The 20730-nt window shown below is 39.1% G+C and overlaps 1 protein-coding gene across 1 annotated transcript; it reads right to left on the reverse strand.

Annotated features, from left to right (window-relative positions):
• Window positions 1-60: 60 nt before the first annotated feature.
• INTS8 (integrator complex subunit 8) lies at window positions 61-20730 on the reverse strand. Its single transcript, XM_063390863.1, has 27 exons — window positions 20506-20730; window positions 19002-19176; window positions 17885-18025; window positions 17407-17478; window positions 16200-16251; window positions 15788-15970; window positions 15104-15211; window positions 14294-14449; window positions 13687-13787; window positions 13209-13350; window positions 11344-11414; window positions 11030-11205; window positions 10037-10170; window positions 9299-9409; window positions 8421-8622; window positions 7738-7859; window positions 6540-6724; window positions 5120-5153; window positions 4403-4459; window positions 4258-4319; window positions 3495-3613; window positions 2240-2343; window positions 1525-1575; window positions 811-884; window positions 670-734; window positions 533-576; window positions 61-273 (listed from the first exon to the last, which is right to left on the reverse strand). Exons 1-27 carry the CDS (start codon window positions 20633-20635, stop codon window positions 157-159), a joined length of 2988 nt encoding a protein of 995 aa, XP_063246933.1. The 5' UTR covers window positions 20636-20730; the 3' UTR covers window positions 61-156.

Here is a 20730-nt window from a genome sequence, read left to right on the forward strand (position 1 = left end):
AATGAGGGGTTTATTGTAAGATTTCATCTATTTCTAAGAAGAAAGATACTAGGCTGTAAATGTTGTACAAAAATTTAAATGAATTTTTAAAAATAATAAAGTCTTGAAAGATTTTTTTCACTTTTACACATTTTGTAATAGTCTTCCATCATTAGCCTAAAAGTAAAGTTTTGCCATTGCTTGAAGAAACTTCTTTTTCCTTCTCTGCGCAGCGAGCTGTAGGACCTCCTCGGGATTGCTGGCGTTCAGCTCTGTCTGGCCAATGGCTTTTATCTTGAAACAGAGGAGACACAACCAGCGTGAGGGCTGCCCGTAGAGCTGGTTCATTTCAAGGCGTTTTCAGTGCCAGTTCCATGGGTTCCTGTAACATGCTCTACACCACCCCACTGCTACAGCCACAACTTTAGGTAAAGCACCCAGATTCTACAAGAATTGTGTGACAAAATTAGACCTGGAATCAAAGCCACCCTTTCAGAAGTGATTTCAGGGAGGGAAAGGCTCTACAGAAATCCCAGCACCTGGGTTAACTTACTGCTATCTGCCGCTTGTCTGTCTCGCCTCTTTTGTGGTGGAGATCTGAGAACAGGTCAAGAAAAGTCACTTAGGCAGGTAATGGAGTTTTCCCAGCTGTGAACATCCAGTGTGTGTGGTATTCCAGCAAAAGGATACATGTCAGGTACTCCAAGATGGTGACATCCCAGATGTACTCATAGTAAGAATCCATGGCATCGTGACTGAAAGACAAGGCAGGTTCACTGACACAGTCACATACTGTGCTTAAGCTTCCATAAACTTTGTTGTGACATTTACCTGTTCTGTTCCTGCAGTGCCTTAAAAGCAGTTTTATAGTCTACTTCTCTGAGGAACTGGCACAAAATAGCTACCTGTAAAGAAACACAGTGACTCTGACAGCCTCAATTCCCCACAAACCTTCCACACAATGCCTTGTCCATTCCACTCCTTTTCTAGACCTAATCTAGACCTTGCTTCCACGGCGAGCAAGTTCTGAGCACCTGAACACAGATCATTCTGACATCAACAGTAGCAACAGCTAGAAGAAAAAGGGATTTACTCAGATCAGAAGGGACTGAGTTGGCTTCCAGGTTTCCAAAGGCATTTAAGAGCTTTTAAAGCAGAGCCAAATACAAGCTTTATTGCTTCCTGGAGAATGACTGACCCCATGGAACAGCAATAGCCCTGCAGTTACAAAAAACAAGGCCAGATTCCCCACACTACCCCATAGATACCTTCTCTCTAAAAAAATAAATCTACATTATCAGAGTAAAATAGGACAAAACACCCCCAGACTACTTCTACTTCTTGCATTAACAAGTATGTATTTATTTATGATGTATGTATTTATTAATTTTAGTCCTGTAACTGTCCTAGAAGCAAAGGTAACAAAACCTACTCTACTGTGGACTGTAATTCCAAGGGAAGTTGAATTCAGTCTTTTAAAAAGTTATTCCCTATATAAATATCTATAAACAAATGTTTTAGTTAGTGCCATGTTTCACTTCTTACCTGGGTGTGACAATTGAGTAAAGAGCAACACTTGATCATTCTTTTTATCACCTACAGAAAGGTTAAAAACAAAACACGTTCTGAAATGCTTGTTTTGGAACACAAACTACAATTATTGTTTTCTTTTTTTAATTCAAGGGACCAGCTAAATAGCTATCTACATTCTTCTACCCCCTAAAAACTCCCAGGCTTTAGCACATGCACTGATGAACTGAGTCTTTCTCACTACAGAGGTTTCCAGCACAGTAGGAGCCAGATGTTTTCAGCAGCTGGAGCTGAGGGGAGCACTGGGGCACTGCTGCTGCCCTGCCCTGAGCAGGTGTGGCTCCCAGCCCTGCCCAGCACGGTGTGGCTGTGCAGCGATGAGCCAGGGACGGTCACACCACACAGTGACTGTGCTCTGGCCTTTGCCATTTGCTCTCTGCTCCACTGGCGTCCCCAGCAGTGCCTTCCCAGCACACCCCTCTGCGGGCTCTACAAACTAACAAAAGCCTTCTGTGCTTCTGCAAAGGAGAAGTCTCAGATTTTCTGTGGCTTTCAAGCAACAAGCCACAAAAGAAAAAGGACGGATGAGGACATATATTCCTAAAGGCATCAAGATGTAACCCCTCACATGCTTACAGGAATGTGTGTGTGCTGGACAGTTTTGTCTCTAGGTAGAATCAAGATGCTGACTGAATCCAAAGAGATTTCTGTAAATCCCACTTTAGCTCACCTGGTCTGTGTACACATCTGGTGGCACCATCTTATTAAAGAAATCCGAGCACACAGCTCCCGCCTGTAGGTAATAGTGAAGGGCTGCTGAATACTGATTAGTTGCTGCCAAGGGAAAAAAGCAAAATAAAGTCTCAAGGGTAAATAGAGCAGTTATTTAATACTGAATTGTTTATAGAATTATTCAGATGTATATCTCACAGCTGAATTCTGCTGGGAAAATGACTCATGTTTCGTTGTTTAAAAAGCGTGGACACACAGAAAGTGGTTACACAGCAGTGGATGGAAAAACTACACAAGCAGGGAAACTGGCACCACAGGCAAATTTCTGCCTTTTGGGGATTACTTTTTACTTTTTCAGGTAGTTCTTCTTGAATCCATCAACCTTAAGAGTGGAAGTTTGCCTTCAGTGAGCTTAGCACACATGGGGTAGAGAAGGAGCTGAGCTGCTGTGAGTGAGAGAACAGCACTCTCACGGTTCAGCACCACGTCCACTCCCAGTAAGCTCCTCCCGAGCTCAGAGAAGGCAGCAGCCTCCCGGGGCACTGTGGCAGGAGCAGTTTCAGGCTGCTGAAACAGAGACCCTGCCACTGCTCCAACCACTGCTCTTGCAAGTACCAGCTCTGAGGCTCCCTACATAAATGTCTTCCTTCTGGGATGCTGCTGCACTTCATACAGGCAATAAACACTGAAAAATAGGTTTATAACCCTGAATCAGTCTCCCACAGGTAATGTGACAGCACTGAACACTGGATTAAGACCCCTCCTCTCACCCCAAGGGTTATAAAGCTATTGCTATTCCTCATTTACAAATGCTTCCTCATTTGCAAACCCTTGAGGCTTCCCTATATAAAATACAGATCCTCTCCACTTTGCTCATCTTGTACTCCACTGAAGCTGATCTCAACATATAAAAGCAACCACTCTTCACAACTTTCCATTCACTTATAAAACACCAAGTGCCATGGGTTTGCACAATTACACCACTCAAGGACCAACTGCACTGGAAAAGTGAAGTTAAGGGTAACTGTTAAAGCTTCCCTTACCCTAAAAACAGGTCTGCATGACCTTTCTGTGGGCTTAAGACACCTTCCCAGACAAATCTACCTACACCACTGCATCTGAAGATTTTAACCTCATCTATCACATAGACTTATTTTCATAAAAGGAAATACAAGGAGGGTTATGTCAAACAAATCTCAGAGCAGCAAGTTTCCTGTACACTCATGCTAAACACAGACATTGGTTTCACTTACCAAAATAAATATCTGCCTGAATAATTAACCAGAAGTGGTTGTTTGCATTGATGGTCAAGGCATAGCTGACCAGCTCTTTTACTGTAATAGCTACAGCTTCAAAGTCCACTGATTGAAGACTAAAGGAAAAAAGAAAGAAAAATAATTCCTAGCTTATTGCTTTGTCTTTTTAACCAATAATTTGATTTCCCATCTAGTTAAAGCCCAAAGCACCTTGCATTAAATGTAAAGCATAAATAACTCCAGAAAAGATTTTGTACTAAGACTACTGTTGTTACAATACAGTAAATCTTAAAACAAACAAATACAGCCTTCACAGGCTTGAACAAAAAGCCAGAACTGAACCAGATTCTGAGATCCCACCCCACAGAGCCTCTAAATTTCAGTGGAGAAATACAGTTCAGCCCAGCCAGAATAAGTCAGTACATACCACTTGCCACTTCCTATTTTGGCTATTATTCAAACACACCTCAAAATTATTAGTGATTTCATATTAAAATATTATATAGTTCACATAGTTACATACAGTTCAATAAAGCACACAGCTTAAAAAACCCCACGTTTTCTTCTCCTCTTTCTCCTTTCCCCTATCTCCATCAGGACCATCAAACTAGGAACAAAACTCTCCATGGCCTCAAACCAACCTTCCCAGAGACAGAATGGAGGCAGCGATGCCTTTACATGGAGAAATCACTAACAGGAACTGTGACCAAACCCATCACAAACAGCATTTTGAAAAAAGTGGTTTTCATCATCATCTTACTTGGGGATGGATGAGGGCCAGATAGAAATGTGTTCTGCTGCAATATCGTTCACAATGTCTTCCTAAGAGAAAAAAGATGGTATGAGAAATCACAACAAGAAACCTTTCAAGAAAGCCAAGAAAGACTTTGATGATATATACTAACCCGAACATTATGAAGTTTGACAAACAGGGACAGTATTGTAGTTAGAACCAATGGTTCCTGTAGGGGAAAAAAAAAGTATTCCCATGAACTGATGAAACTCTACTTTCTTCCATAAGCTTTAAAACGATGTAAGAAGTTCTGCATTCATTCTGCCATGAATAATTTCCTATTGAAATAGGACAATATTTTGTTTAGAGACCTGCAACACAAGGATACTGCAAGAATGGTTCTGTAGAAAGTTTTTATTTACTTCAGATTTTCCTGAATAACTCCTTGGATATAAACTTTGTTTTATGCATCTTTATGTTATTTCTGTGATTTCTACCTAACCTTAAACTTAAGCTAGGTTTACTACAACTTTCCATGCATTTACAAACCCAGAAGCTATAAACAATTTCCCTCCTTCTTACTTCTGCTGCTTAGTATGATGCATGTAGCAGCTTCTGTCTCCCTCCAAAAGGAATGTTTTGCTGCATGACAGCTGCAATAAAATACACTCCCAATGTAAACAGATCTCCATCAGAATTCAGGGTCATTTTTTTACAAGCTATTCCACACTGCTGTATACCAGGTATAGCAAAACCAGACTTTTTCAGCCATACAAAACACCCATATAACTGTTAGATTTTCTGGAATTTAACACAAAAAGTCCAGAAAAATACTACACCAAAAGGAAGTTTTGATTGCAAATAAATTTTTGACACCACTGTGACTTACCCGAAGCTTTTTGATGAAGGACAACAGTTCACTCCTAAATTAGGGACACAAATACCCATATAAGTAATCATCCAAAATAAAGAATATATGCACACTTAAAACAAGAGTCAGGAGAGCAGATTTTTCACCTGCTAAAATACCCCTTGCCCTCTAAGTCTACAAATGCTGGGCATGTAAATGAAAATGCTCAAGCAGCCCATTCACTTCTAATACAATTACTAGCAAATTTTACACTAAAAACAGCTTAAGTATGTTCTTCTAGCAAGCTATAAAAGGCATGAAAATCACAGAAGTCAACCACTGACTCTAAAAGAGACAGCAGTTGAACTGTACTGCAATTCTCCAAGCTAGGTTTGCAACAATGACCTACACACTTACAGAAGAGGGTACACATTGATCATTTACAATGTTCTTCGATTTCCTTGTAATGAACATCAGAAATTGTCACCATAAGACAATCCAGACAAGGACAGCCTTTGGAAAAGGTTTCACTACTTCATTTCCACAATAACAACAGCGTCATTGCCCTCTACTGTTTGCATCAGAGTGGTCAGGAAAGGTTCAGTAACCTGGAGTACACCTGTTCTCCTTTTCCTTGCCAGAGTACACAGCTGGATGCTACAGCACGTCTGTTCCCTCTTACACCTGCCCCACAGCAGCGTAAGCAAACGCAGCCGGCCTTTAGCACCCGTGAACCTGATCAGCTCAAGGAAGGCAAAGACAGAAGTTTGATAGAGGCACCCTTCCCAAGGCTTTAACGTGGAAAGCCTCAGTATAATCACACATCACAAACTGTTCCACATTAGACAACTTATATTTAGGCTTAGACTTCAGAACAGGCCAAATCACTGGACAAATCAGAGTTTTGAATCAGTCATTTGAGGCTAAGGCTAGGAAGGTATCTGACAGAGAAAACTCTTGACCAGAGTAATTTGATTTCCTTACTCTTTGCAGAGCTTAGCTGAACTAGAACTTCATTTCAAAACTGAGTAACATTTAGCTTCAGAGTCAGAAACAATGATGTGAGCTATGTGCTTGATACAGCTATAAAAGTATCAAACTGATAGAGAATAATACTATTTGCTGCAAAGGAGACACCTCCAGCCCATCAACTAAACTGCCCTCTAGATGTCACTGACTTTACTGGGAGATCTGCACTGGTTATAATGGGAGCACAGCCATATATGCTTCAGTTTCTGCTTGGAGAGCTGCCTCTCACACGCTCCTTTTCAGCCTCTGAAAAGGAAAGTCAGCACATCCCTGCCAATACTCAACTCCCACAGTGGACAGGATTTTTACTCAGATTTTTAGGTGCTGCCATTCTTAGCTGATGACAGTGGAATCCAGACAATTTTTGACCAGAACATGGGATGAAATAAACCATTCAAGGCATCTTCAAAAGAAATTTTAGAAAACATACCTGTACATAATACCAAGCGTGGACTCCCTGTGTTTTATCAAACTCACTCTTCCATCATTGCCACGTTTGTGCTGGTTGGATACGCTGCAGATTTGCACAACAACCTCCCAGAGATCTTTAGCTGTGCGTCTGCTTTCTTTGGGACCTGGCAGTTCCTTGCATGTAGCAGCCAGCAACTGGCCCAGCTATGCAATGCAACAGAAAAAAAAATACAGGAACTAAGGCTTCTTTGCATATCATCTACAGCAAAGGAATTACTGGCATTTAAAATAGCTAAGCAAATGATATTAAATTATGAGCTACAAAGCAATGTGACTAAATTTTGCAGCACAGAACTCTGATGAAGAAGCTAGAAAACAGGCATTAAACAGCATTTTTCCATTTATTAGATTCCTTCATTTCATTACTACAAGCTCCAGAAAACAAACATATTGCATGAAACCTAAACTCCAAAAAATACCATTTTACAAAGACTGGCAATGTAGAACTCACTTAACATCCATATAGTAATTAATCTTAACTGAAACTGGCACAATGTTATACAAAAAAGCTGAACTTCAAAACAAAAATTAGGAAGTATAAGTAGGTAAGCAGAGCAGGGTAAAAATGAAGCTGTCCTGTAACATCATCTGCCTTCTGCTCCATGGTCTAACCCTGAAGTAGAAACATTGCTGTGAAACAATTTTGCAAACAAAGTTTCAAAGAAGGCAGGGCTTGAATGTCTCCAAAAATTCAACACTAGTGTTGGGTAAAAGAATGGAATTCCTACAGTGCATTTGGAACACAAGTATCTTGGGAACAGAAAAGAAGCCAGACATGAAATCAGAGCTCCGCACACTTCTCATACTTCCTACATAAATCTAGGCTGAATTCCAGCTGAGAGGGGAGTTCTTTAAGGAAGTGCTACAGTGTTTCAACCATGGCTCATAACCAGACACACCTGATGGAACCAACCTTAGCTGAAAGCCAACAAGGGCCAAGATTTCATGTGTTCCTGCAGCACAGCTTCCAAGTTTTCTGTCAAGTGCTAAACATGCTTGTTGCTTAGCCCTACTATCTTCTACCCCATATTTAATTCATTACAGCCATCAGGCCTCACACTCTCGAGCAGAAGGGTACTTGCTTTGCAAAGTACGAAATACTTCAACAGAAAAGTCAACTACAGTCTGAGAAAGCTTTGAGACTGAGCACTTGTTACCTTCACATAAGGATTAGTTTGAACTAGAGGTAATGGAACTTGCATGGTCAAATACTCGTTCTCACACCAGTTTAGCAGGAAGGCAACACATTCTTCAGCTATAACTTGTCGAAGAGGAATATCTAAAAGAAAAGGGATTCTTCGTTTAACTTTTTATTTTTGAGAAAACAGTGTTGTAAAATGGTGTTGTATGAAAACAAGCAAATCCCATTCCCTCTAATCAGCTGGTTTTGTTCCACAGCTATCACAGGAAAATATGATGCCTAGCCCTACAAGAGACATCACCTCTGGAAATCAGGAGCAACAAGGGTTTAATCTAATCACAACAATACCACATTACTCTCTCATAGTGAAACCAGGAGAAAGCTTTAACAACCAGCAAAACCTTTCAGGCAGAAGTGCAGACATGTTTATCCTGTTCATGTTTATCCTTTAAGTGGCACTGAACAGAAACTGTCAATGCTTAGCATCAGGTAGACATCATGCTCATATCCCACTTCTAAAAACTAATGAAACTTCTAAAGACTTACTAAAACCAGCACCAAAGTTACTGTTGTTTTTTCACTTACACACCTAAGTGGTTAATCTGCAATACAAAGTTGTTTTATTTTGCTGTGCTGTTTTTCCCCTTCTCTTGAGGTTTGTGCTTTATTGTATACTAGGAGAGACAGTAATGTCCTTACCAGGTACTCTCATTTCCAAATATCCTCGGACTCTGCTTATAAGATCAGAAGGAGGACGCTCTCCAGAAGCACCAGGCCCAGCCTCGTGAGTGTAAATGTCCAAAAGCAGCATTTCATTCAGCATGACCTGACGGAGCTTTGGAGAAAACTCTGTCACAAGCTCCAGGCAAGCGGCAAAAAGCTGTTTTGCATGGACAAAATCCTGCAATAAAAATTATATGCATTAATGATTCCTAATGAATTCATAAGGGGAAATACTACAAGCTAAAGCGCATTCAGCTCTATCCTGGCTGAACCAGCCTCTGCATCCATTAGCATCAGCATTGCTCCAGCATCTCACAGTGTCTACTTATGAGTCCTTTGGACGTGCTATCAAGCTTAAGAGTTCCAGATCTTTCAAAAACAAAACCAGGAGTTTAAGCAAAAACATGCTAGAACCAACTACTGGTACGTTTGGTACAATTTTGTTTTAGGTGCAGTTTAGCAAATTTGTCAGTTACATGGCAAACAGAACAGTATTCCAATAAATTCCTTATGTAAAACACTTATCCAAAAGAACAGCACTTCATCTCATATCAGTAAATCAAATCACCACTGGATTTAGATGCCATATGATATAAAACATTATAATCCAAACTTTATATGAATGAAATTATCTCCAGACCCAACTCACTGGAAAGCCATTAACTTTGCTCTGCTGATGGAACTTTGAGAGACAGAAATATTTAGCCATTATACAACACATGGAGCTTGTTACAACACCTCCCTCACCTCCCAATTTTTCAGTCTTTTTTTCCTAAAAAAGGGCCTTCCAAATTTCCCATTTCATTAAGATTCAACTGTCCAAACCAACTAGTAAGCTCAGACGGTGTGCTCACCTTAATGGCACAGCAGTGTAATCCCTTGGCCATCAGGATGTAGACCAAATCCCTAGTCAGACTGTCTTTGATTCCTAAAATAACATTGCCGTAAACATTTGGTACTTCCCACTGGGAGAGAAACGCATAGGACATTTGCACAGAAACAAGTTTTAGAATGCACATCACTGCTTAGAACACCATCAACAAACCCCAGATACTGAAAACTACTGCCAAATCTTGTCTTTACATGTAATCACAAGTAATGTATGGCTCATTTAGAAATGCAATAAAAATGCCCAACTATCTTTTGTTCACTCTGAATATGCAATAATGAGGGGAGGAACAACAAAAAAAGACAAGAGATCTTTACTTAAACAAAGAGTCTTCTTCTCTCCTGCTCCCACCTTCTAATGACAGAAATTTGAGCTAAAACAATATTGCTATCTACTTAGCACACTAAAAGTAAAAGCTATGAAAACATCTTTTCTCATAAGGAAAGCTAGTGATACAGCCTTAAAACAAAGATCATAGGTTTTACTGTAATATTTTTCACATAGAACATGATTTATTGTAATATTCTTCACCTAGAATGTGACTTTAGATATGTATCATCATCTTTATTAAATCCCCACTATGCAGAGAGGGAAAAGATAAGTCACCATAAGGATCTGTGAGAAAATGTTTATTGTTCACTGCAGTATGATACCTAACGAGTCCTTGAATTATAATCTCTTGTGATCACATGAACTAAGTTACCTTATTAGAAATAGTCCAGAATTGGCGTTCTGAGGTCATACCATGCAACTCGATTAAGATCTGGCGAATCCTCCAGGGATCCACTGACAGTATGAGCTGATGCTCAAGCTGGCCGATATTGACGCTTGCTGAAGCTGGAAGAAAAGCAGCCAGGTCTCCAGCACACTTCTTCTTAACGTAAATGCTTACAATTATTTAGTATATAATACTTCAATCAGAACACAGTAAAAACAGCAGATACAGCATGCTTCCATAGGTCCAGCCATCCTTTTGTGCCCTTCCATGAACACCTTGTGCTACCTTCACCCTGACCTAAAGGGGTGCTTGCAAGCCCCCTTCCTCACTCCAGCAGCTCAGAGCACTCTTGTTATAGCAAGGGAATAGATTCAAGATACACATTAAAAGAGGGTCCCTAGACTGTTCTAGTGAAAATACACATTGTCTTAACTGGCTTAAGTTACTGCAAGACTGCATTAGAGCTGGAAAGGTAAGGCTTTCCAGCTCCAGCCACCGTCTGGCACCTCTTGAGAGCTTTGACTTGTGCAGCTGCACAGCCAGCCAGGTGTATCAGGGAAATTAATTGGTTGAAAAGATCTGTGGTTTACTTTGGTAGGTTTAAAATTTCATTCAGATGGCACTCCTGGTCCAGCTTAGCACACACTCACATCATCATTAGTGTATGTAAGTGAAGAGGCTGGATTCTCTTTCTGGGAACAGCTGCCACAGCCACATTTTGTTCAAGCCAATGCCATATTCTCTCACTCTAGGACACATTCATTTGAGCTTATCTATTACATTCACTCAAGATACAAGCAAGTAACAGCCACCTTTCTTGAACAAGCAGGACATGCACCGACTAACAATACAAAGTACTCTCTCTAAAAACATTCTAAACTTTTTGAGAACAGACCTGCACTTCATAACCTCAAGGTTCTCATAATGGAAACAGGGCACTGATTGCTCATAAGTTAATGAAAATGCCGTGAAAATTACCTGGGATATCATAAAAAGAAGTCACAGGTTTTGTGCACAGATTGACTCGAGGAGATCTCTTCCGCATTTGGTCAATGAGCAGCTTCCGTTCATCATCCTTCAGCAGTTTTATGAAAAGCTCATGAGATGAAATCATGAAGACAAACTGAAGATCTTCCATACCCAAACACAAGTTTCTAAACAAATAAAAATGTTAGTACACAAGGAGGAAAAATGTGCTAGTTTTTCCAGTTATGAGTTCTTGAAATATTCATTGTGATGTATTACATTGCTTACGAAGTGCAAATTCACATTATCTTAATATGGGTACATACTTGAGAAATGCTGCCATTCTTCTCTTCAGTTCTTCAGAAGCATTTTCTAAGTTTATTGACCCTGAACAAACCTGGAAGAGAAAGCAGGAAAGAACTAAGCAGCCCTCTTGTACATTTATAATACTTAGTTACAGCCAGTGTTACTGACTATCTTTTTGTCTCATAAGTAGTAACAGCCATTAAACTTCTATCTCAATTGAGGCAACAAAGTTATAGAATCAGGAATGGTTTGGGTTGGAAGGGACCTTAAAGAGAGATCATCCAGTCCTAGGAGCCTGCCTTGGGCAGGGACACCTTTCCCTAGACCAGATTGCTCAAAGCCCCATGCAGCCTGGTCCTGCACACTTCCAGGCATGGGGCATCCACAACCTCCCCGAGCAACCTGTGCCAGTGCCTGACCACCCTTACTGGAAAGTAGCTAATTAGCTAATTGCTAAACAGCTAATCTAAACCAGCCACTTTCAGTCTGAACCTATTACCCTTGTCCTGTCCCACAACAAAACGTGAAAATCCCTCTCCAGCTTTCTTCTAGTCCCATTTAGGTACCTGAAGGTGCTCCAAGATCTCCTTGGAGCCTCTGCTTCTCCAGGCTGAACAACCCCAACTCTTTTGGCCAGTCTGTTGTTTTTACTTTATAGAGCAATTTTTGAATCTGCTCAAGTGCTGTAGGGTGGGAAGCAAATGAAGCATTGCTGGATGGTTACCCTAACTCATCTAGAATCAAAGCAGTATTTGTTTTGCTCTGTGTAACTCCGTCATGACTCTGTAACTGTAGAGATGAGACCAGCTCTCAAGGGTTTCTTGTAAGACAAAGAGAGTAAGATAATATTTGACTGACAAAGTTTGATAAAGAAATCTCAGTACAGATGTGTGAAATTAGACTATCTCTGAAGTAAATCTGATAAAAGCTATTACCATCATATACAGATCAGTTTCCTTCACCCTGTTCTCATGATAAGATGGTTCAGACAACTGCAACCTTCCCTCAGACTTAACTCACATTCCTTTTTCCTATTCCTCTGGTATACAGAAGCACTGACGCCGAGTGCCACACTATCAGTCACCCCACAAGATCATTTAGCGTATGAGTGTAAAGATGAAATATTTGTAAGTGCAAAATGGTAAGCTTCACAAGGACTTGGGGCTTTTGTAAAAGCAGCAGTTGAAAAATATCTAGATACTCGAATTTAGTTGCCAGCTTGTAAGTATTATTTATTTTAGAAGTATGCACCAGTCTCAATAAGAGCAGTTGATGTACGCTTTTACTTTCTCTGCAGCAGAGAGTACTGTCAGTTAACTTTTACCACGTGCTTGAACTAGTCTCAAATTAATAAAAGACATTAAAATAATAGCAATGCAATAAAAGGATTAAGTTTAGTTTAAGCAATAACAGTTTCCTAAAACGCTTCACTAAGGGTAACAGTGAAGGTCTCACATGTAACAGTAACTCAGGACCACTTCATCACATGCTAACTTCTACAACAAAGCTGGTAAGGGAAAAGTAATTTTTCTACTCATTCTCTCTGGCTTGGAGAATTTAATTCTTTGTTCCACAAAAACAAATATTCAGCAATATCTCCCTGTAATTTAAAGATGCCAGGAATAGCAACGATTTCAAATACAAGCTGAAGCAAAGGTTCAGCACTGGATCCTCCCCAACAGATGAACACAGAGCTATGAACACAGATGCAGAACTGATCACTGAGCAGAACTGTACTAACTGCAAACAAGTTGAATAATGTTTGAGAAGTCACCCTTCTCTGCTTCAGAAATCTGAGTATCACTTGCAATAATAATAGTTATGCAGGGAAAGAAATCTCTCACTAAATACCATTTTCACATCTCATTTTAGATTCATGTTTTACCTCAAGAAGGAAGTCTATTTTTTCTTTGCTGGGTTTCAGGAACAGTTGACAAAACTGAATATCAATTATTCGACCTTGCAATACATCACAGATCGTGTTGCACACACAGACTTTGAAACAAACTTCTTCCAGAGCATCATTCCTGCATGAACACAAAACCAAAGATCACACGACAGCTCTGACAAACAAAGAGTGGCACCACAGCAGATGGAAAAAAAAAATTTAAAAATCAGTGATAAAATTAACTATTTATGTTCATTACATTTTTTAGATATATGGCCACAGTGAGATCCAGCCAAGGAGCTGTGGTGTGATGTAAAATGTAGTTTAGACTATTGTTAACAGAAATGAAGGCTGAAGTTTCTTGGATGTAAGTAGTTTGTTGTTAAAAGGTTTTACATACTTTACGCAAAAAAACGTAACTAATGAAAACTGCTCTTCAACATCACTAAACATTGATCATTATTTAATGTCTCACCCTTGTTGAGCTTTTTGGAAGAGTTCTCTCAGCACTGATTGTCTGAACTGTTCAGGTAAACTGAGGGTTAGGTTATCTTCAAGGAATATCTTCACTATGTCCTGTAACAAAAACAGTTGGAATAGTCAATGCATTATGCAAAAGAACCAGACAGAAAACTATTTTATCTGGTAAAAACGATAAAACGGAGAGAAGCAGCTTGCATCCATATTTAATACTAAAATTCACTGAACAACCAAAAAGGGAATCAAGTAACAAGAAAAGTTCTCTATCATCAGAAAAATCAAAGAGAAAAACCACAAAAACCCCAAACAAACTTGCACATCTAAATAGCAACATTCTCTGAAACCCAAAGAAGTAGAATCTACCTGAAAATCCCTTATCTCAACTAGCAGGAATTATTTACCACTGTATGAAATCCAAGATATTTTAATCTAATTTGTACCAGATTATGTTATATTCCTAAACATATAGGATTTAGAAGTGTGTATTAATGTCAAATTACCATTTAAAATGTCTTAAAATCCATACCAGTCCAAATGGAATCATCCATGCAGAATGATCAAAATCCCCCTCACACATATGTGGGTTTATTTAGGCATCCTACCTGATATTTGCCAGATTTCAAACAGCTGTGGATTTGACTATATGGAGTTGCCTGCTGAGATGCATCATCAGAAGATGAGGTAAGAACTTCACAAGCTTGACAATACCCAGCTAACCGTTCTTCATCTATCTTAAAATGAAGTGATGATGAGCCATTCTGAAAAGTAAGAGTTACATCAGATCTTAGTAGCCAAAGTATTATGCTGAATTCAGAAACAGAGACTCACAGCTTCCCCAAGTAACAGTAAAAGAACAAAAGAACGTGCATGTACGCACTTTAAATAATACTGGAGTTCTGCAGTTTTGGAAATATAAAGCAAAATAAAGAAGGAAGCATACCTAACTTATAAATTACGATGTACTTTTTTAAAAGGTTAGAACATCGACAATCTGATTTCCAAGGAAAGGTTAGATTAAAAAAAATAGGAAGTGCTGTATGGTTACCTTCCTCAAAAACACATAATCACGATGGGCACAGGATGTACTGTTCAGTCAAGCTGCTATTAGCACTGGAGGTGTTATTTCTGCATTTTTTTGCATCAATATAATTTGTGTAAAAGAACATGTTCTACATGAAATGTTCTACATTTCATTACAAAATGTAGAACAAAGGAGCAACATACTGCAACCAATTAATATCATTTCAAACCAGGCACAACATGAAAAAAAAATACTGTCAAAACCTGAGCAAGTTTCTTTAAAAATTTAGTATCATCAACAGTTATTAAACTGCTAAAGAAGGAAACAATAATTTAGACAAGGGTTTGTTTACAGAAGAGATGAATACACATGCTAAAAGAACACTTGTTACCTTTGCAATCAACTCTTTTGTTTTGAAAAACTTTTCCTTAGCCTTTTCATGAACAGCTGCATTTGTAGATCCTTGTTGGAAATAGATTGCACCCAAATCATAGCAAACCTGCAACAGAATGTATATCAAACACACAGAATTGGACATCAAGTTTTGAGTCAAGATTAAGTATTTCAGCTCAAATATTGCCATGTACTTTAAACTATTCCTACTTTTATCTAATTTACCAACATACACTGCACACCTTACACCACATACTTCAATTGCTTCCTCTTTAACTGCAATCTCAGTCTGAGTAACTCTGCACAAGCTCTGCATTACAAAATTGAAGAATGATTTTCCCATCATCATTGAAAACAATGCAATAAGCTGTCCTTGTCACATAATGGGCTATTTCAGGGGACTGAGGAGGCAGAAATGAGAGGTTGGTGAGAAGCAGCAGTATTTACAATGATTAAAAGAAGTTCTATTAATGTAAAAATGAAGCCAATATTATTCACTGCATTACAAAAAAACCAAACCAAACCAAAAACAAACCACAACAAAAAAACGCAAACAAAAACCCCAAAACATCACAGGGAACATTAACAGAAAAATACTGCAATTTACCTCGAAATTATTATCTAACACTTTCTCTAAAGAAACAGATAGAAACTGAAAGCTTTAGTACAAAATGTGAGCTACCTGGCACTGTATCTCCTCTGCACTGATTTTCAGTCCAGCTGTGGAACTCTCTGTTTCTCCATTCACCATACCAGGTTCCATTGCCAATAAATCCAGAGTTCTTATAGTATGGACATAAAGATCTTTGTTTAATTTAAGTGCTCCTTCTAGGACCAGGATGGAATCAGCAGCCTGCTCCTTCAACTGTAATAGTTCAAATACATTAAAAGAAATATCCTTTTGGTTTTGAGTTTAACTCTTGGTTTAAGTTAATGCTACAGTTTTAACAGTTCAGTAAAAGGATACCTTAAAAAAAAGTCCTTGCACAACTGTTCTATGCCCTGTAGAACTGGCCTTTGCATTTCTTGTACAATAAAGAAATTAATATTCACATGTAAATTCAAGCAAAAATAAGAAGGGAAAAGAGTCTCACCACTTTCAAAATATTTTCAGTTAGTTCCTTCTCTTGTTGAATATGATTCATACTGCAAGTTAGACACAAGAGGTCAATAGTTCAGTTATAAGGCAGATCTGCACATTATTTTGTTTTATGTTCTAGATCACAATAATTCACTCATGCTTGGTTTTCCTTAACTACATTTGGAACATCATTATGCAGGACCACTGACTGCTCTAATCTATCTATCTATCTCTGAAATACAGAAATATACATAACAAAAAGATAGTTTTGTGTAAGAATGCGGTTCAATAAAACAAAAAGTTGCAAAGTCATCATTGCCATTTTAAAGATCAGATTGCTAATACCAATTCAATAGCAAAACAATAATGAAGAAAGCTTCCACAGCTTCAAGTCTCATGAAGCTCCAACATTTAAATCTTCTCAAACATGTCAGGGGCAGAGGTGTGTTCACATGTTTAAGTAAAAAATTAAAAGTATTTTTAAATTATTTTCCCACACTTTTTTTTTTTATTCAGGATCAGACTCTGACACACATAGGACAACACAAGATTTACAGTAAAATAAGGAGTAGGAAGTGGAGAAGGTTTAATCAATATATTTAACAGACTCTCAAACAAGTATGGTCTAACGCTTAAGTACAAAATTAACATAAATCGTGTGAAAAGCACCACTTAGATTCTTCCAGCTTTTGGAGAAATCTGTAACAAAAGTCACAGACAAGTCGTTACTAGAGCCTCACAGCTTCTGGAGGGCAAAATGCAAAACTGATTTTAAATTACAAACTATCACCTAATGAAGCAAATGAAAATACTTCATTATTTCTTAGGTTATCATACACAATGCCTCAAACTGGTGTAATAAACCATATTAAGCAAGCTGCTGTAAGTTAGGGATGCAAAAGAATGCAAGAAATGTACTCCATCTAAACTAGAGCATAAGCATTCTGGCAAGGCTAATTGCCATCTCCCTTCCTCCCATGATTTTTCATGCCATGACAAAGTCACAGATTATAAACTTGACAGAGTGGAACAACAGACAAGTCTATGTATCAAGCATGTCTGACAGGAAAGTGAGAATATACTTGAAATAAATCCAAGTTTCCACGTCATAACTAGACATTTTAAGCTGTATGTTACTAACACGATTTAATCCACTTAGAAATTACATTCCTGATTATAAAATATCTACAACATCCGAGTGAATTATATCTGTAACTTACACATTTAACTGAGGTGGACCAGGTTTCACTTGCTTTACAGGAAAACTACTTTGAACAATGGTCCTTATGGCCCTACATAGGGGAAAAAATTAAGCAAAAAATGGTATTAGCCTCAGAAGTGCAACAAGCAGATTACAGGCCTCTTGATAAAAGCAGTTTACCATCTCAGAAACATTATACCATTAGAATATATCCTTTACTCAAGAGCACATCTAGCAGCTCAGAAATGCTCTTACATCCATAAAAAGATGAAAGACAAAGATTTTTACATTTATAAGGAGAGAGTTCAAACCTCTATCCTGCGTATTTTTTAGGGAAGAAAACCAGTTCTAGAGCAGTTTTTCAAACTCAGCTCCTTCACTATAACCTAGCAAGAGTACTTTAGGATTATTTCTCCTTCTATGTACAATTAAATAGATAGAAGAAAAGATTGCTTTATTCTATATTGATTTTATATTATTGCCTTGCAGTAGTTTACCATCTGTTGTAGAGCAGTATTGCCATTGCAGTGGTTGGGGGTAAGCTGGACAGATCTACATCCACATGTTTAGTTCCTGGGGGAACTTTGCTGATACACAGAAGTTCGTTCAGTAGCATGTTCAATACAGGAACAGACAAGCTATTAAAAAAATAAGTGAGAGAGAGAATCAGATACTTCATACTGTAAATCTACTTAGGGAATGTTAAATAATATACACTACTATATTCACTTTTGGATTATTACTTAACATCACATGGATGTTTATTCAGCATTTGAGATCAGGTATGTAAAGCAGTTACCAGTATTAGCTGCACAAATTAAGCCCAAGTGGATGGGCCCCCACTCTGCACCACTGCATTAGCCCACACAGGCACCTCACCAGAATAATCCAGTCACCTGCAACAGCACCACCCAGCTAAAAAGTTCTTTCAAAGCAGCCCCACATCATACTCCTGAAGGTAAACAACCCAATTTCCTTCACAAACGAAATTTCACTCACATAAAGTGAACAGTGAAGTTAAGACTAGAAACTTTTTGAATAGAGAAAAGTAAAGCATACATTAGCTGAGGCAGAACTCTAATAAAATGAGAAGACACACAGGCTGGACTGCACTGCTCCAAGCTTTTGTGGTATAATTTAACACAACTAAAATACTATTACTTATTTAGACATTATTTGAAATTAGATCAACCACTGCCAAAGTACCCTTGATGGGGTCTGTCTATATCAACCACAGTCATTTCAGTGACCTAGTTCACAGTTATATGGAGTTCTTCACATCAACAGAAGTGGAGAAAGACCTCCAATTTCAGGGATGTTAGAATGAGGAAACTTGCACTAGTTTTGTCACTGAGGAAAACATTACCTCCAATTCATCTTTATGCAGTTTACATATCTTAATGTGTAAGACATGCTATTTTTCCTTTCTAAATAGTGTTGATTTGTTCAGACACACTGCCTTTATCAAACCCCTTTCCTAACTTACAGCTAAAATAAAACTTCATTTCAGTTGTCACATCCAAGAGGGAGCAAGACAGATTTCCATTTTTTTAAAATAAATATCTCAAGCCACTTAAATTTAGTAAAATTAACATAAAGATGTACAAACCATACCTTTTTTCTAATACATCCAAATCCCACTTCAGATGAGCAGCAACTTTGAGAGCAAGAAGTTTTAGAATGCGGTTTCTTTTGTTATCAGGTGGTGGCTGGACTTGGTTCTGTTCATTCACTGATGGTTTTGAAGCTTGTTCCAAGAACTGAACAATCAGCTGCACAGGTGGTGGGTCTGCAAAAATACACAGCCACTCCTCAAACTCTTTGTAAGCCCAGAAATCAGGTTTTTTCCCAGCTACAAACATAGTTCTTTTATCCTTGGTGTTTATAGTGCTGACATTGTTACCTAGTGGATTCTAATCCCAAAGGGTGTCCTGCATTTGCTGAGTCAAATCAGACTATTAACATATCTTTGCTTAATATTAAAGTTCACTTGACCATGGTAACCACAATCTTACATATTTTCACTGTTTTTATAATTATGTTTCAATACTTCCATCTACTGAAAATAAATGCTGCCTAATGAAATCACAAGTGAATTGTTGTAAAAACTATATATTACCTACTTGTACTTCTCCTCTGTATGTAAACTATATTGACTAGCAATTGCTGGTACTTCTGAATACATTTAGAAAACACTTTAAGATTCGTTAAAAAAACAGAATCAAAAAAAGCACCCAAATCTCTCCCTTACAATAAGATAGCCAATACCTTTGAGCTCTTTTGAAAAAAAGAGGCCAAACCACAACTATTACATTCTCACTGAACTTTGTGAAACATAAAACAAGTATTATCATTTTACTTACTCAATTACAAAACAGAATAAAAGCACAGATTTAAGCATAACATCTAAACTAGATTATGCTTAAATTTACTTTTTATATGCAATGTACGAAGTTATTTCATTATATAAGTGCAAAGACTTCTAAAGCACAAATTTTCTTGAAAACTTAGGAATGTACGATATCTACATTGGCAACACTGGCCCAGGTTTTCCTGTTTCCCCAACCTCCTCGCAGAATTCAGGTACTGAAAAAGATAATTACTATTTATGACTGTCAAAAGATTAAGTAATTTTAAATAGGGTCATTTTCTTATAATACATCAGACGAGATTTCTATTTATTCCAAGATCGAGCGAGCAATTTCAGCACTGAACCTTTCCGGAGGACTTCTCTCCCTTGGGAGAGAACCAGCTGCGAACTGCAATGATGTTCAGGAGCAGCACTTCCCACCGAACAAACAAACAAACAACAACACTTCCGCACACAACATTCACATATGAGAAAGAAAAAGCGAGCTACCAGACAAGAAACACACAGAAATTAAGTTATTAAATAGGAAAGATAATGTGAAATGAGAAAAAGAGGGTTATTGCCGGCGGTAAATGCCGCCGCACAGCCGCGGGCAGTGCCCGGCTCCCTCGGCCCCCACTCCCCAGCAGAGCCTCCCACCCCGATGCCTCACGGCGCCCCGGATCGATCCCGCCTCAGGAGGGGCCGGGGAGCGGGGCCGGGCCGAACCCGAGGCCGCGGGGAGGCGGCGGCCCGCAGGGCACGCACCGGGAGAGGGCTTCTGCAGGTGCTGCTCCAGCAGCGTCTCCTCCAGCACGAACTCGAACCACGACGTCTGCGGCGGCGTGCATGGCCGGCTGGAGGTGGCGGCTTCCCGGTCCGCCGCCTCCGCGCTCATGCCGGCCGCTGGGCAGGGACCCCCGCACCAACCCCGGGCACCGCGGCCACCGCCGGCACAAGATGGCCGCCGGCCCCGCCCCGGAGGCGGCCCGG

This window comes from Prinia subflava, chromosome 1 (genome assembly GCF_021018805.1).
Source record: "Prinia subflava isolate CZ2003 ecotype Zambia chromosome 1, Cam_Psub_1.2, whole genome shotgun sequence".
Taxonomy (NCBI): Eukaryota; Metazoa; Chordata; class Aves; order Passeriformes; family Cisticolidae; genus Prinia; species Prinia subflava.